Source organism: Paroedura picta, chromosome 5 (assembly GCF_049243985.1).
Source record: "Paroedura picta isolate Pp20150507F chromosome 5, Ppicta_v3.0, whole genome shotgun sequence".
Taxonomy (NCBI): domain Eukaryota; kingdom Metazoa; phylum Chordata; class Lepidosauria; order Squamata; family Gekkonidae; genus Paroedura; species Paroedura picta.
The window spans coordinates 108,384,535-108,400,164 of NC_135373.1; the positions used below are offsets into that span (position 1 = coordinate 108,384,535).

The following is a 15,630-nucleotide window of genomic DNA, read 5'->3' on the forward strand; positions in this document are numbered from 1 at the left end:
AACTTTTAAAGGCTTGTTCTTAGGAACGGGCTTTGAGGCTATTATTTATATATTAAAGACTGTACTTAACAAACATGGATGACACATTCCTGGCTGACACTTGACCTCATTAATACATTAAACTGGTTTAATGGTTCTTCTCTGTTCCCAGAAAACTATGAAAATGGTAATTGGAAGTATACTGTTATTTCTAAAAGTCAATTTGAATTATCCTTACCAAATCCTGAACTTTACAGTCATGGATGATGCATTCCAGGCTGCCACTTGAACTGCTCTCCTCACTCCAGGCTGAATTTGCAGATTCCTCCATTTTGTTGTATTATATGTTCCTGCTACAAACATTTACTCCATACATGGTACAGTCTGCTTTGCTGTTTGATACATTTCTGGGGAAGAAAAATGGAGTCATTGGAGGACATGGGGACTAGAGAGAGGGAAGGAAGGGAGAGGGAAAAGGGAGATGCTGCAGTAACTGTAAGGAGAGAAAATAGAAAGAGCGTGGGGATCAGATGGGGAATGAGTTCCCTACCACGTGAGTCCTTGCAGGTCCCCTATGTGCTAAATAGTATTAACATAGCAATTTCTAAGTGTCTAAAGGGCTTAACATCAAACTCAAAACTGGTCCAAGTTCTTTGGTTGCCAACCTCCAGCTACAGCCTGGAGCTCTCCCAGAATTACAATGGATCTCTAGACCGCAGAGATCAGCTCCCCTGGAAAAAACTCAACGAATTGGCTGGTACAAAAATGTAATCCTTTTGGTTATTCTTATTCCAATTTATTTTGTGGATATTTAACGTGCAAACATAAACCAAAACGGGTTCCGGATAAACACAATTTTTGTTCTTTTTCAATGGCCCGTTTTCAAGGGTGTTCTCTTCCTCAGTGGTTTGTTATCCTGTGAATGGTCCCTCAGGCTCAACATTTCCTGGGGGGTTTCTGCTTCTCTACGGCTGTGAAAAACCCCTGAATTTTTTCAGTTTGGATTACTCCATTCAGCCAGCCCTCTTTTGCTGGAAAAAAAACGGCAACTTCAGAGAACAGACTCTGTGGAATTATACTCTTCCCCCCAGTCACTTCCTGAAGTAAATTCTCTGAGTTTGTGGCTGTTGTGATATCTGAATCCTTTTGCTCACTATTTATTCTCTCGATCTATTTCAGTTCAACTTTGGAGACGTCTTTGTGTACCAAGCCATCCACACCATTGAGTACTGTCTAGGTTGCATTTCCAACACAGCCTCCTACCTTCGGCTGTGGGCACTCAGCCTGGCACATGCACGTAAGTTTTCAGTGTGGGTGTGGCATGAGCGTCAGCCATGTTGCCCTGGCTGTACAGGCTAAATATCTGGTTTTTCCATAGAAACGGAGAGCTGGGCTTTTCCATAGAAATACCTGTTGAATCAATAGCCAGTTGTTAGACACTAAACCATGCTGGACCAAATCCAGGTAAAGTTATGCTAGAATAGAGACGGAAGAGAAGTTTGCGTTTTGTGGATGTTTTGGCCATGTCAAAACATGTTCTTCCATTTGGCTGACATTTTTTTCACTTCTATTGAAAGGAGACAAATATGTTTGTCCAGGTGTAAGGAGCACAATAGGAGATCTCATCACCTGTGACCTACTGCCATCACTCTCAGTCGTCTTTGTTTGTCCTTAAAAGATGCCAACCAGTCAAATCTGACTGGCTGCAGAGTTTTGTGATGCCGTTACTTTCACTTTTGGCTGGCATCATTGTAAGATGGTAAAAGAAGGAACCGGGAAGTGTAAGGGCAATGAAGCGCCAACAAAGGATGGAAACAATTGTGAGGATGGGGTTTCCAGCACCCCAGTCAGTTGGCAATGGGGCTGCCAACCGCCAGGTGGGGCCTGGAGATCTCCTGCAATTTCAACTGATCTCCTGATCACAAATATCATTTCTGCTGTAGAAGATGGCTGCTTTGGAGGAGGAAGTCTATGACATTATATCCCACTGAGTTCCTGGCTTTCCCCAAACCATCTCCAGTGTCCACCTCCAAATCTCCCAATATTTTCCTACCTGGAGTTAGCAACTCTGGTTGGCAACCCTAGCAGAGCCCCCATTTTTACTTATTTATTTCAGTTTATTTCATTCCACCTTGTGGAGTTCAGAATAGTGCTGTAACCTAGAAACCACCCTGTTTGGACTGTTTCTTTCTTCCTTTTTTAATCTCACGGGGCAAATTTAGTTAACTGAAAGGGCTGATAATTACTTAGGTATCTCTAGAGCAGCCTTTCTCAACTTTTTTGCCATTGAGAAATCCCTGAAACATTCTTAGGCCTTCAAGGAACCCGAGAAGTGATGTGAGCCTGTAGAATATGGTTGGGAAGCAAAAATTGATCAAGGGAAACACCAGATAAATGGATAAGAAGGAGGAAGGGAGATGGATAGAAAATACCATGTTGATGCTTAACCTCCTGACTCACCTTTGTGGGAAGAGGCATTCACTGACAAACCTCCAATGAAGATCTGTAAGGTCTTAAAGCCATTTGTTGCTGGGAGGATCTCATGTCTAAATGGATTTTAATATTGCCATGTTTTTTTCTTCTTCCCTCCTCTGCTTCCTTAGAGCTCTCAGAGGTCCTTTGGACTATGGTGTTCACAATTGGACCTAAGTTTGGTGGCTGGGGAGGAATCATCGTCCTTTTCATCATCTTTATTGTCTTTGCTTTTCTAACTGTAGCCATTCTGTTAATCATGGAGGGCCTCTCCGCCTTCTTGCATGCTTTGAGACTTCACTGGTAAGTAATAATATGCATAAACAGTGGCAATAATAATACTTCACATTATGTAGATTTTTTGGTATGTTTCACATGTGTCATGGTTTTGGGTTAACATCAACATGGAACCTATGCAGGTGAGAACTGGGTGTGCAAAGTGTTTTCTACATGAAATCAAAATCCTTGGAGAAATAGACAAAGATTTTTTACAATTTACATAAATTGTAAATAGAAGCATAGAATCATAGAATCATAGAGTTGGAAGGGGCCATACAGGCCATCTAGTCCAACCCCCTCCTCAACGCAGGATCAGCCCAAAGCATCCTAAAGCATCCAAGAAAAGTGTGTATTCAACCTTTGCTTGAAGACTGCCAGTGAGGGGGAGCTCACCACCTCCTTAGGCAGCCTCTTCCACTGCTGAACGACTCTGACTGTGAAAAACTTTTTCCTGATATCTAGCCTATATCGTTGTAATTGTAGTTTAAACCCATTACTGCGGGTAATAAGTAAACCCATTACTTATAAATGCATAAGCGCTATGCAGATAACAAATCGCACGTGTGGAAGTACGTTATAGATTATCCTGCTTCATCGTCTCCATTACACTGCATATAGGACATTTCTGCACAGTGTTCAAAATGCTTAAACAGAATACAATAATAACTTGCTATGTGTAGATAAGTCTTCATGTGAGCCCTGACCTTTTGCAAGTGGTGTTAATGTTGGCCATCATAATAGTATAGGAGAAAGAGGACACCCCTGTGATCCCTGCTCACTTCCATGTATGTTATATCATAGTTCTGGTACTCGCAGCTCTGCTTATTTAATATATCTGTTTCCCCCCCTATAGGGTAGAGTTCCAAAATAAGTTCTACTCTGGGACGGGCTATCCATTTACGCCATTTTCTTTTAAGCACATCATAGAAGGAACAGAAGAATGAAACCCACTTGGAACAAAGAACTCTAAATCTCCCTGGCTTGCTGCTGTTTTTCTACTACTACTTAAAAAAAATGCACCCGCCCAAGAATTTATGACTATGAAGTATGCATAGCAGTGCAGGGTGAAATGAGAAGATTGTCCTAGCCCTGTGAGCTGGCCTAAAACCTTCCTAAGGATGTGTGTCACGAACAATCTTACTAGCAGAATTTCCTCTTCTGTAAATCATCGTAAAAAATGTGATTCAGTTGGTCAACTCAAAATAAAGATTTCATTATATGGCAATATGATCCACTGCAGTAATGATAGAGTAATCCTGTTTCTGGAAGGTACCATTTCAGTCTACAGTGTATGTGTGTGTGAGTGTGTGTGGGGGATTCACATAAATGACGTTCTATGGAAACAGTTCCCACCCTCCCTCTAGAGATTAGAATAAGGTTTCCCTACTATTTTTACTTAATGGTGGAAGAAAGTGCTGCCAAGTTGTAGCCCACTAAGGGTGGGTTCATAGCGGGGTTTGGAGGTTTGCCATCGCCTGGCTCTGGGTAGCAACCCTGGATGTTCTCAGTCTCCCACCCAAATACCAACCAGGGCCAGCCCTGCTTAGTTTTAGAGATATGGTGAGATCAAGCAAAGCCTGGGCTATTCCACACATTTTAAATTAATAGCATCCTATAAATGGAGTGGGAGTGGGAGTTCTTCCACTAGGGCACTATGATAGAAGCCAGTGGGCCTGTCAGAATTTTCCCATAAATGCAACTACTAAAAGCTCAGCAACCCTATCTCAGATTTTCAGCCTGAATTCATTGAACTGCTTCCACAGAAACTGCTCGTTTCTTGATAAGTGTGTTAGGACTTACAGCCTTAATTGTACTCTAAAGCAGCCATTCTCAAGGGGGCCATTTGTGAGAAAGGGAAACTAAAGGGTTTATGGGGGGCCCTGATAACTGAATTGATGAAATATTAAGGTGACCAGATTTTAACATTGGTAAAGCGGGACACCATTGACCAGGGAGGTTCTTGATTAAAAATTTGGTCTGCCTGGAGCAACAAAATTTTCATAGAACGCACAGAACGCAAAAATAGTATTATAATATATATATATTTTTACTTGCAACATAAGTACAATTTGCCAGGTGCCCCCAGATGTCCCTCCAAAAGTGGGACAATCTGGTCACCTTAGAAATATGTATGAAGTCATTAATTGCTAGAAGGTTCGACTTTCATCAAGAGAAAGAAAAAGAAATCACAAATGAATGTACAAGCCTCTCTTGGTCAAATGTTCTAGAAGTCTGTCTTGTATATATATAAGACAAGGTACACCAAGTATAGTTAGTTCACTCTTAGGGGCTTTATGCACCGGGATCTTTGTTGCAAATTGGTCACTGAACGAAAAATCGTCATTTAAAATAGTGGAATTCGTCGTTATGCATACCTGCCTTTGTAGTGGAATCCAGTTGCGTTTTGTAGCGTTTCCCACAGCTTCCGGTCTCGGCAGAAAAGGAAGCGCTATTTCCAAGCTCGTCCCGCCCCTGGCCGTCAAGCAGCCAATGGGCAGCCGTTAGCATGCTCCCAAACAGCCCCTTTCCCTTTAAGAAAGGTTTTTTTTTAAAAAAAAACAGACCCATTGTAACGAATCTGTGTAGATTCGTTGCAACGGAGAGACCCATCCAGCTGCCTAATGTGAGCTGTCGTTTCATCGTATGATCGTTGCCACGCTGCCTCGAGTGATAAAAAAAAAATCCCCCCCCCCCGCTCACGGGCCCGATTTTCGGCTGAATTAATGTGTAAAAAATAAAGGGACTTTATTTCAGCAAACGGGCTTTTATGTGGTTTGTGCTTAGTGACTAAAGGTGAAGGACTGAAGCCAGGGAAGACTCTAAACAGAAAGAGGCTCGCTGGTGCGTTTATCCCCGCTCGCTCGGAGAAAAAAAAATGGCGATCGCTTCGCCGGAAGTTTGGAGGACAGGCTCAGGAGGAGGGACTTTGAAGAAACCGCAACAATGTTAACGCACAGGTCTTTATCACTAGTGTTGCAGATTGTTTGCAAGAGTGTAGCGCTTTCCGGAGGGTGAATCCACTTTTTGCGATTCCCCTGAAAGCGCTACAACGAAGCGCTTTTTGCTGATCGGTTTCAGGAGTGTTGCAGATTGTCTACGACGTCGTGCGTTATGGCAAATCAATAGCGTTTCCAATTGGCAACCATTGTGCGATTTTGAAGCCGTGCAAAAAGCCCCTTAGCTTAGGCCTTTTTTGACCTAGCTCATGGTCAAGGGGCCAGCCTACTGCAGGGGCCCTGGAAACTGAGAAGAGCTTCAAAAGGGGCTGTGGCTGAAAGAAGGTGGAGAATGGTTGCTCTAAAGTCAACAGATGTTAGAAGAGAGCTAATGTACTCTGATTTTTAGTTTCCAGATACTCCTTAATCCCACTTCATGTGTTTTATGAGTCTGCAAAAAAAAAAAAAAATCAGTGCCTGCTTCATCAGTTTGATAAACAAAAGGAACAAATTGTTCAAAACCAGTTCTCTTTCTTATCTTACTTTGTGAACATTTTGAAAGGAAATAATCTAAAAATGTTGATTTGATTTAAGGCCATAGTCCGTCAGATGGTAGATTGTCATTAATCCTTTTACACAATTACAGGCTGTTTACTTGGCACCTGAAGAATACAAACAGGATTAGGATGGAATAATTCAAAATTCAGAAGCAGGCTTCATTCCAGGAATCCCCATTATTATCTTAACTGTTCCATTAACTTCACGTTATCTGGCAGCAAGTTTTTTCAGATATCGCAGAAATGGGGTTGGCCTGGATCCTGAAGAATTCAATCTCAATGTTTAATAATTTACTGTTTTCATGTCACTATTTTGTATTTGTTATCTGTTTTTAAACTTTTTATATGGTTTTAATATTGGAAATTACCATGAGATCCTTCAAGCAAGTGGTGATTTAAAAAAATCTAATAAATAAAATGTCAATGTAGACAAGAGGAAGTAGCTTTAGAGGGTCAGGCTCATGACTTTGCTATCATGGATGTATCCCAATTTGTACTCAGTCTACACATGAGAAGGAACACATTCTGGATTCTGGACATTAGTGGTGAGGGCTATGGAGACTTATTATAGGACTGCAGCTCTTCAGAGCAAGTTTTGTGAAGTGGTTAAAGAGCAGTGGACTCTAATCTGGAGAACGGGGTTTGATTTCCCACTAGTGCTGGCAGCCTACAGATGGGACCTGGGAACCCCCTGAAAATAAAACTAATCTCCAGACTACAGAAATCACATTGGCTTCCCAGCCAATAGTCTCCCAGCCAGGATCTGGCAACCCTATTTCTTATGCAGCTGGATGGATGACCTTGGGTCAGTCAGTCCTCTTAGGGCTGTTTCAGCAGAGCAGTTCTCTTAGAGTTCTCTCAGCTAAATTGATCTCATAGGGTGTCGTGGGGAAAGGAATGGGAAGGTGTTTATAAGCCGCTTTGGGGTTCCTTTGCATAGTGAAAAGTGGGGTATAAAAAAAGGTCTATCTCTAGCTAGTAAACTACTTCCCTCCCCCCCCCTCTCATTGTAAGATGTTTGGCTTTTTACCAAATGGAAAGAATAAAGAAGATTATGTGAAATGTAATATATAGCGGGGGGGGGGGAGTTTCCTTATAAAGTTTGCTGCTTTTATCATGCTGACATTCAAATGGATGAAATTACTACTTGGAGCAATTAAACTGAAGGAGAGTCTTTGGTACAGTGCAGAATAGAGGTTCTCAAATGATATACAAGATGTGTTTTTTTCTAATCCCCATTCCATCAAATGTAATGATATAGGGTGTTGTTACTCAAGAAACATGGGCGACGTATATAGGAGCCTGTAATATGTATCTTATTCCTGGTTTTTGAATTTTTTGAATATTCTATATACAGGCACATCTTGGGCCGATATTTAAGGAAAGAAGAGCAGACATTTCTATATTGAGATTAATTTTGTTAACTGTAAAGAAAATAGCAAAGGCATGAAGTAAATTTTAAATCCATTTAAATGATTCATTGCAGTACATTGCAGTATATATATATTTGTTAAGCATTTATTGGGTAATATGACCATATACCAGGGGTAATCAAACTGCGGCCCTCCAGATGTCCATGGACTACAATTCCCAGGAGCCCCTGCCAGCGTTCGCTGGTAGGGGCTCCTGGGAATTGTAGCCCATGGACATCTGGAGGGCCGCAGTTTGACTACCCCTGCCATATACAGTCATGTTGAACTACCTCCCCCCCCCCACCAAATGGCCAGTGATGGGCCTGGAGGGGGTGGGAAGGGGCCTCAAGTGGGCATGTACACAGCTATGCTTCCCAACCTTATTCTGCACAATCGCACTACTTCTGTGGTTTCTCAAAGCCTGAAGAAAGTTTTAGGGGTTTCTCAGTGGTAAAATAAGAGCCTCTTGTGGCGCAGAGTGGTAAGGCAGCTGTCTGAAAGCTTTGCCCATGAGGCTGGGAGTTCAATCCCAGCAGCCGGCTCAAGGTTGACTCAGCCTTCCATCCTTCCGAGGTCGGTAAAATGAGTACCCAGCTTGCTGCTGGGGGGTAGACGGTAATGACTGGGGAAGGCACTGGCAAACCACCCCGTATTGAGTCTGCCATGAAAACGCTAGAGGGCGTCACCCCAAGGGTCAGACATGACTCGGTGCTTGCACAGGGGATACCTTTACCTTTACCTTTACAGTGGTAAAATAGTTGAGAGAGGTTGACCTGATTGGATCCTATGCATTGCTAGTATTGGTGAAATCCACCTTTAAGTATTTCCAAAGAATCAAGGATTCCACCCTTGTGCAACTGACAGTCTTGTAGCATGAACTAGTAGTTCTTTTGCTTGTCTTGGAATTGAATCTGATATTATACTCAATAACGTATTTTTAGATGGTAATGGAAATTTACAATCTAACATTTTTTCAATCAAAATATTTATATCAGACCAATATTTTTTAAACTTTTCACATCTCCACCACATGTGATAAAATGAGCCCAATTTATCTTTACATCTCCAGCATTTTCCATCATGCTTATTTGAGATTTTTGAAATTACCATTGGGGTAACATACCACCTATAAAACATTTTATAACAGTATTCTCTCAAAGTTTGACAATTTGTTAGTTTAATATTTTTGGGCCATAGTCATTTCCACTCATGCACATTGATTTTTAATCAAATTTTCCATCCACGTAATCATAACAGTTTTTGTCTGTTCAAACTCTGTCTCATATTTAACCAATAATTTATAAATCTGACCTTGCAAATGTGGTGTCTCCTGACTGATTAACATCTCAACTTCAGTCAAATGTGTTGTCAAAGAATTAGAGTCACCCATCTCTAGCTTAAGCTGAGCTACTATGTGGTAATACTCAAACCATTAAAACTGATCCCAGCATTCAATTTGGGCTTCTTTAGTTAGCATATCCTTATATCTCAGTTGTTGGAGTATTTTCTGTTGCTGCCTACTCAGATATGCTTCAACTAGTGATTTTAATGGGGAGGGACTTGGGCTAATTCTATTTTTATACTTTGCCCAGACTTTAATAATGTTTTCCCTCCAAGCTTTGATTCAAGGCTCTGGACCATGTGGAATTTTTCTTCCATGCAAATAGTATCTTAGGCCCTAAGCTTGTTGGAGGAGTTGGAGGAGCTTAGACAATTTTCCTCATATCATTTGTCTTCATATGACCTTGAACCCCTAGGTGTTTGGAGGTAACAATAGGGTGAGCAATCAAGGCCTAGGGATTACATAGACGTTGTCTAGACTCTTTCAATGGCCTTCAGAGCCTAACTTCACATACTCTCCGGTGCAGATTTTACTAGCACTTGTCTCCTAGGCTGAAAAATTGGCAACAAGCTGTTTTCCCTGACACAGTCTCTAACTTTGAAAGCAGAAATCCCAACTTTAATAGCTAGCTCAGCTCTTTCAGAAATTGAGACGACTGTACTGAGAAAGGGCAATTTGGTTGGCCAATCAGTTTGCAATCTGATCACATCTTTATAGTTCTGCTACTTTCCCTTCCTTGGTTTCTCTCAATAAACACCTGCATTGTGTTGCTTCCTTAAGGAGGAGTGACAAAGGTCTTGCATTCTTTAATGAAAGTGGTGGTGTTTGGGGTTACTTTTTGAATAATCCAAGAACGTAGCCTATGATTATGCACTTTTTAAGATGCTTCAAGCGCAGTCACCTGCTCTCGGAAGCCAGGAAATCACGGGACTCATTTCAGAAGCAAAAGATTTTCAGTAAAAGGTGTGTGGGTCTGTCAGTCTCTAAGGAAAACTGATGCACAGAAGACAAATCCCAAAAGAGCATTTGAAAAAAAATACAAATCACTACACCTTCAGGAAGAAGAAAGAGGAGAGCAGGATTTTCACCCAGCTTTTGATCTTTAAAAGGTAAGGGTTCAAAAGGACTCTGAATACATCAGTTGCATGAATGGTTTTGTTCTGTATTAACTCATTAAGTTACATTTTGGTGGGCAGGAGCAATTCTGATAAATATCTCGGTGTCCCCTGCTGTGTCTTTCTGCCTCTTCAAGAAACTCAGGTATGAGTCACCTAAGTTTCATTGCTATGATAAATGAACAACTTTTTGTATACTTATGACTGGTTCCTACCTAGAGGTCACCATTATTCTTGCCTAGGAGAAGGAAAAGTTTGTATTTAAAATAGCGCTTAATACATGTACATATAATGAAAACACTGAGAGCATCACAGTGACAATCTTAGGATGTTTTGTTGGTATGAATAAGGAAATGGTTCTGTCAAGGTGCACCATGTATTTTTCCCTCTTCTTCACATTTTGATGCAACCCTTCCTACTAGAAGTTCAGGGCCATATGTATGGTTCTCACCATTTTTGTCCTCCTGTAAACAAGGATACCCAGCTTGCTGGGGGGTAAACGGTAATGACTGGGGAAGGCACTGGCAAACCACCCCGTGTTGAGTCTGCCATGAAAACGCTAGAGGGCGTCACCCCAAGGGTCAGACATGACCCGGTGCTTGCACAGGGGATACCTTTACCTTTAAACAAGGATAGGTGGAGAAACCATAACTGGTCAGGGTTCACACTTCCCCTCAATAAAGAGGCCATAAAAGGTAAAGGTAAAGGTATCCCCTGTGCAAGCACCGAGTCATGTCTGACCCTTGGGGTGATGCCCTCTAGCGTTTTCATGGCAGACTCAATACGGGGTGGTTTGCCAGTGCCTTCCCCAGTCATGACCGTTTACCCCCCAGCAGCAAGCTGGGTACTCATTTTACCGACCTCGGAAGGATGGAAGGCTGAGTCAACCTTGAGCCGGCTGCTGGGATCAAACTCCCAACCTCATGGGCAAAGCTTTCAGGCGGCTGCCTTACCACTCTGCGCCACAAGAGGCTCTTAAAGAGGCCATAGAAGGTATAATTACATGCCAGCAACATTTGCTCAGTTCTCTCATCAGCACATGTTCCCTAATGCAGACCTTTTACTATTTATTTACTTTTTTGAGAGTTTTTGGTTCTCACATTTCACGGTTTTGTAGAATTGTTGAATTGTGTAGCATTATACATTTTTACTTGCAATGTCTATAGAATGTGTATTTAAAATGGTTGACTTTTATGTGGAAGGGGTTGAATCCCACCGAAAATATCTACAGATACAAAGGGGTGGGTGATGGTTATTGATTCTCCACTCCAACTGGAGACTTCTGACTCCCACCTCATGATGTTTCTGGATTTCTCTTTCTCCTCAGGGACAACATTTGGGCAACTACGAGCGGGGGGGAGGAGGGAAGGGAGTTCCACTCTACTGAGGGAAAGCCTTTCCGTCAGCAGAATTATTCAGCAGGATTCAACACATAATGTTAATTTAATGTCACATAAATAACATTTTTTTTAAATGCACAGATTTTACAGACCACAATGGGATGGGGACAGAAAATGTTATAATATATGGAATCACCGCTATGAATTGTAGATGGATAAATCAAAACAAGAACAGAGATCAGCAGGAATACAAAATTTGAAATAATTTCTCTATTCTTCTTCCAGAAAAATGGGCCTCGGAGCAGGTTATTGCAAATATTTTATCTAGAAAAGGGCAGCCACATCCATCTATCTTCTGTTAATTTCATGAATCCTGGCTTTATTTATTGATTTGATTATATTTAGTAAAACACGTATATCTTGCTTTTCCCTACAAGGTACTCAAGATGGCTTTAACAAGAAAAAATCTACAATTAGTACTACGTGCACATTTTGGAAAATATGCATATAGGCCTAATTTATTACCCACTAGCCTAATAATTATTGCTAAACAGACTAAACATTTTTGTCTAAAGAACTACAGGGAAGGTTGTTTCCCAACCTTTTCTGGGCAGCTGAGCACAGACAGAAGATGGGAAGTTCGGAAAAGTGGTGGTCAAGCTGATTTCACTCCAGCAGTGCAAGTAATTTCTGGTGTGGCTCCTGGAAGTAAAATCACCGCATTGGGGCACTAGGATTCCATCGGTTTCCGTGGAATCCAACCTAGAGGGTCACCCCAGTGTGATGATGTCATTTTCAGAGTCATGCTGGAAGTAATGTCACATTGTTGGAACAGCCCTGCAGAGGGATGGAGAGGGGTGGACCTCTGTTGGGAGGGAATTCCATTATAGAAAAGCCAGCAAATATGTTAGATTGTGAGGCTGCACGGAGTTAGCAGAAAGAGAAGATGCAGTGACACAGCACATGCAGAGAGAAATAACAACGCTCAGTTTATTGAGACAACTTGAGAGTTAATAAGTATTGTAGTAAGTATTGTAAATGGGAACATTCTCCCTCAGATCTGATCCCTCTGGCCTGTCTGGCTTGCCTCCAAAGGTCCTGCAGGGTTCAAATGTTCTGTTATATATATATATCAAGCACAACATTCTCCTACTATTTTGGCCTCTTTCTCACATAAATTGATCGTATCGTTTATACCTGAAGCTTTATTTCTGCAAAAACCTGCGAGGTCATGCATCTCTGGGAATTGCCAGAAACTCTATGGTGTCCCGAGAGTTGCATTGCCAACCTTCTGTTCCCTCCCCGTAACTGCCGGAGTGCCAGTGAGCACATGGCAACCCTAACCAACAATTACCTACACAGCCTTTTGAAATGTAAATATTAGAGCTGCAATGTAGGCCCAGTGGTTGTTTTTTTTTTAAACTTTCCTTCATCAGCTGTCGCAGTTCCTGTAGGCAACACCCACGGGGAGCAGGAGATGTCCTGCCCCAAAGGCACATGGCAACCCTTATCAACCAACACAATATTTTGAAGTCCAAATAAGAGTACTGGAATGGAGGCCGTGATGTGTGCTGCCTCCCAGTCTTATCTCTAGTTGAAGCCTGGAGTTTGCCTAATAAATACAGGAAGGCTGTGCATGACCTTCTTGCTTCCACCTGATGGTGTCAAAGGAGGACACAAAAATTTAATTTCCAAAGCTGGGGAAATCGTTATTGTATAACCCGAGGAGACAGCAAAAACAGAATTGGGGGGGGGCGGAGGGACAACCTCTCCCAAGTACATTTATGGTCCCCCAGATAAGAATGCACAACTAGAACTTATATTTGGAATTTACCAGTGAAGCTGACTCCTTAATATCTTTTCCTTGCAGCTGGTGATGGCTTGCTCCAGACTACTTCATTCTAATTGCAAGGTCACTTATTTTTGCAAGGTCATGGTACATCCCATCTAGCCTACCTGACGTCACCATTCTCATATTTTTCCACTCTGGTTGACTTTGCTTTCACAATGGGAACTGTAGCGGTGTGTGTGTGTGTGTCTTAAGCAAATAAAGAACAATTCTGCTCAGCTGATTTTGCAGTGTAAACTAGTGATCCCCAACCTGTGGGCCGCTGACCACATGTGGTCCTTCGACTAATTGGAGGTGGGGCCCGAAGGATGCCTTCTCATGAGTTAAAATTTCCATGAAAATAAAATGTTCCTTATGTTCATTGTTGTGGCGTGTCTGTATCTTATTTTGAAGGGATGTTTAAACATGACCATAGCGATCAGAGAGCGTTAGGGCAGTGGTTGAGAGTAGAGGAGTAAACTACCCCCCCCCAACCGGGCCTCAGTAAAAGGCGTTGAGTGGTCCCCGGTGAGTGGTCCCCGGCATTAAGTGGTCCCCAGTGATAAAAAGGTTGGGGACCAATGGTGTAAACCAGGGGTAGTCAAACTGCGGCCCTCCAGATGTCCATGAACTACAATTCCCAGAAGCCCCTGCCAGCATTCGCTGGCAGGGTCTCATGGGAATTGTAGTCCATGGACATCTGGAGGGCCGCAGTTTGACTACCCCTGGTGTAAACCATACTGCAACCATACTGCAGGGTGGCCAAACTGTGGCTCTTCAGATGTCCATGGGCTACAAGCTAATGGGAATTGTAGTCTGTGGACATCTGGAGAGCCATAGTTTGGCCACCCCTACCATAGTGGCTGTGGCCTGTGTTGGAACAGCTACTAAAGTCAGTGGTGAGGATCAGGCAGCATATACTGCCTGGGAGCAGAAGTACATTGACCAGCCTTCAAGCCAGCATTGTATGTTGCACATTGCAGGACAGACAGTCCTGATTGTGGATTGATGTCGTTTTAGATTTTTTTTTTTGGCGTTTTCTGTCTATCCACACACTCTGCTAGTGTTTCCTATCTGCCTGTTTCTTTGATGTCATCTTTACACCATTGTGAAATGCCTTTTACACACACAAATAATGTTGAAAATTTGTTTTAAAAACTAATTAAAAGAAACAAAATAAGTGCTTTGAGTTCAACTTGCACGTTGAAGAAAAATTGAAATAGGGATTTTTGAGATGGCACATTCACTGTTTTGGGTTCTGTTGATTCACTCAGTAGATTAAAATATCCTATCAAACATCACTACTACTACTACTACTACTACTACTACTACTACTACTACTACTACTACTACTTTGATTTCTTCACTGCCCCTCCTATCATAGTTGGCTCAGGGTGATTTCCAATATATTCCAATACAACAATATATATTAATTATTAAAATACAATATACATCTCTATTGTGGAAAAACCACAAGTTTTCAGTGCCCTCTCTTCTTGGATGGAAGTATATCTTATAAAGCCTCGGTTCAGTTCCCTGCGGTTTGGAACGGGGGAGTTTATTATACTGTGCTTCTTTTGAAACTTGGATCTCCCACACCCTGGTCTAATGACAATACCACGCTGGCTCTCACTGCTGTCTGCTGTCACCTTCTGTCTACATACAATTGAAAGGTCATAATTTATGGCTGATATGGTCTATTGTCTTTATTAAAATGGATAACGAGAACTTCTCTAGCTGAATCCTTGGGACATTTGCAGAAACCAGAAGATGACAGAAAAGAAGAAAGAAGGAATAAATGGCATTGCTCTTGAGGAAATGGGGATCCAGGAACAGGAGATGAAGACAGGTAACCTTCTCCCATAGCTTTTGTTTTCTCTGATTCCCATTTTCAAGACAACACTGGAATCCTTCATTAACCCTCCCCCTTGCCCCAAATTTCTGCTGGGCTACTGCACCTTGTTTTAACTTTCTGGCCTAACTGACCCCCAGACTGAATCTCTGGCTTACTGGTTGCTTTGCCCACCCCAGTACAATGGCCACAGGAACATCTGGGTTTTGCTTCTTTATTTCTCTCAAGTAGCCTTTTTCAGTCTTTTGACTGTGGAGGATCCCCTGAAATATGTTTCAGACATTGATGAGCCCCAAAACTGGGCCGTAAGTGATGTCAGCTGCCCACGCCATTCTGCCATGCCCAATGAGGAAGTGTTTTGAAGCAGGAGCACGTATTCAGGCTTCACCCCCTTTCCCAGGTGTGGTAACCATGCAAGAATGCCACTCCCGGGACAATGGAAGTGGCTGGTTCCCTGCTTTCACAGCAATGTTGGGAATAGCTTATGGCCGACCCTATTAAGGCAGAAAGACCAGGGA

General features: G+C 42.2%; 2 protein-coding genes across 4 annotated transcripts in view; both read left to right on the forward strand.

Moving 5' to 3' along the window:
• The window catches only part of ATP6V0A4 (ATPase H+ transporting V0 subunit a4), a 41,890-nt gene extending 37,935 nt beyond the window's left edge, over positions 1-3,955 (forward strand). Inside the window, exons 19-22 of one of the 2 annotated variants that reach the window (XM_077339802.1) lie at positions 237-356; positions 1,159-1,276; positions 2,583-2,754; positions 3,584-3,955. In XM_077339802.1, coding sequence (XP_077195917.1) covers positions 237-356; positions 1,159-1,276; positions 2,583-2,754; positions 3,584-3,674 — 501 coding nt within the window. In that variant the 3' untranslated portion in view covers positions 3,675-3,955. The remainder of the gene's footprint in view (positions 1-236; positions 357-1,158; positions 1,277-2,582; positions 2,755-3,583) is intronic. The other variant, XM_077339804.1, reaches the window with a different exon arrangement.
• Positions 3,956-8,113: 4,158 nt separating this feature from the next.
• SVOPL (SVOP like) overlaps positions 8,114-15,630 on the forward strand; it is a 34,040-nt gene continuing 26,523 nt past the window's right edge. The window contains exons 1-2 of one of the 2 annotated variants that reach the window (XM_077339810.1): positions 8,114-10,086; positions 15,021-15,109. In XM_077339810.1, the coding sequence (XP_077195925.1) occupies positions 9,974-10,086; positions 15,021-15,109 (202 nt within the window). In that variant the 5' untranslated portion in view covers positions 8,114-9,973. The remainder of the gene's footprint in view (positions 10,087-15,020; positions 15,110-15,630) is intronic. The other variant, XM_077339809.1, reaches the window with a different exon arrangement.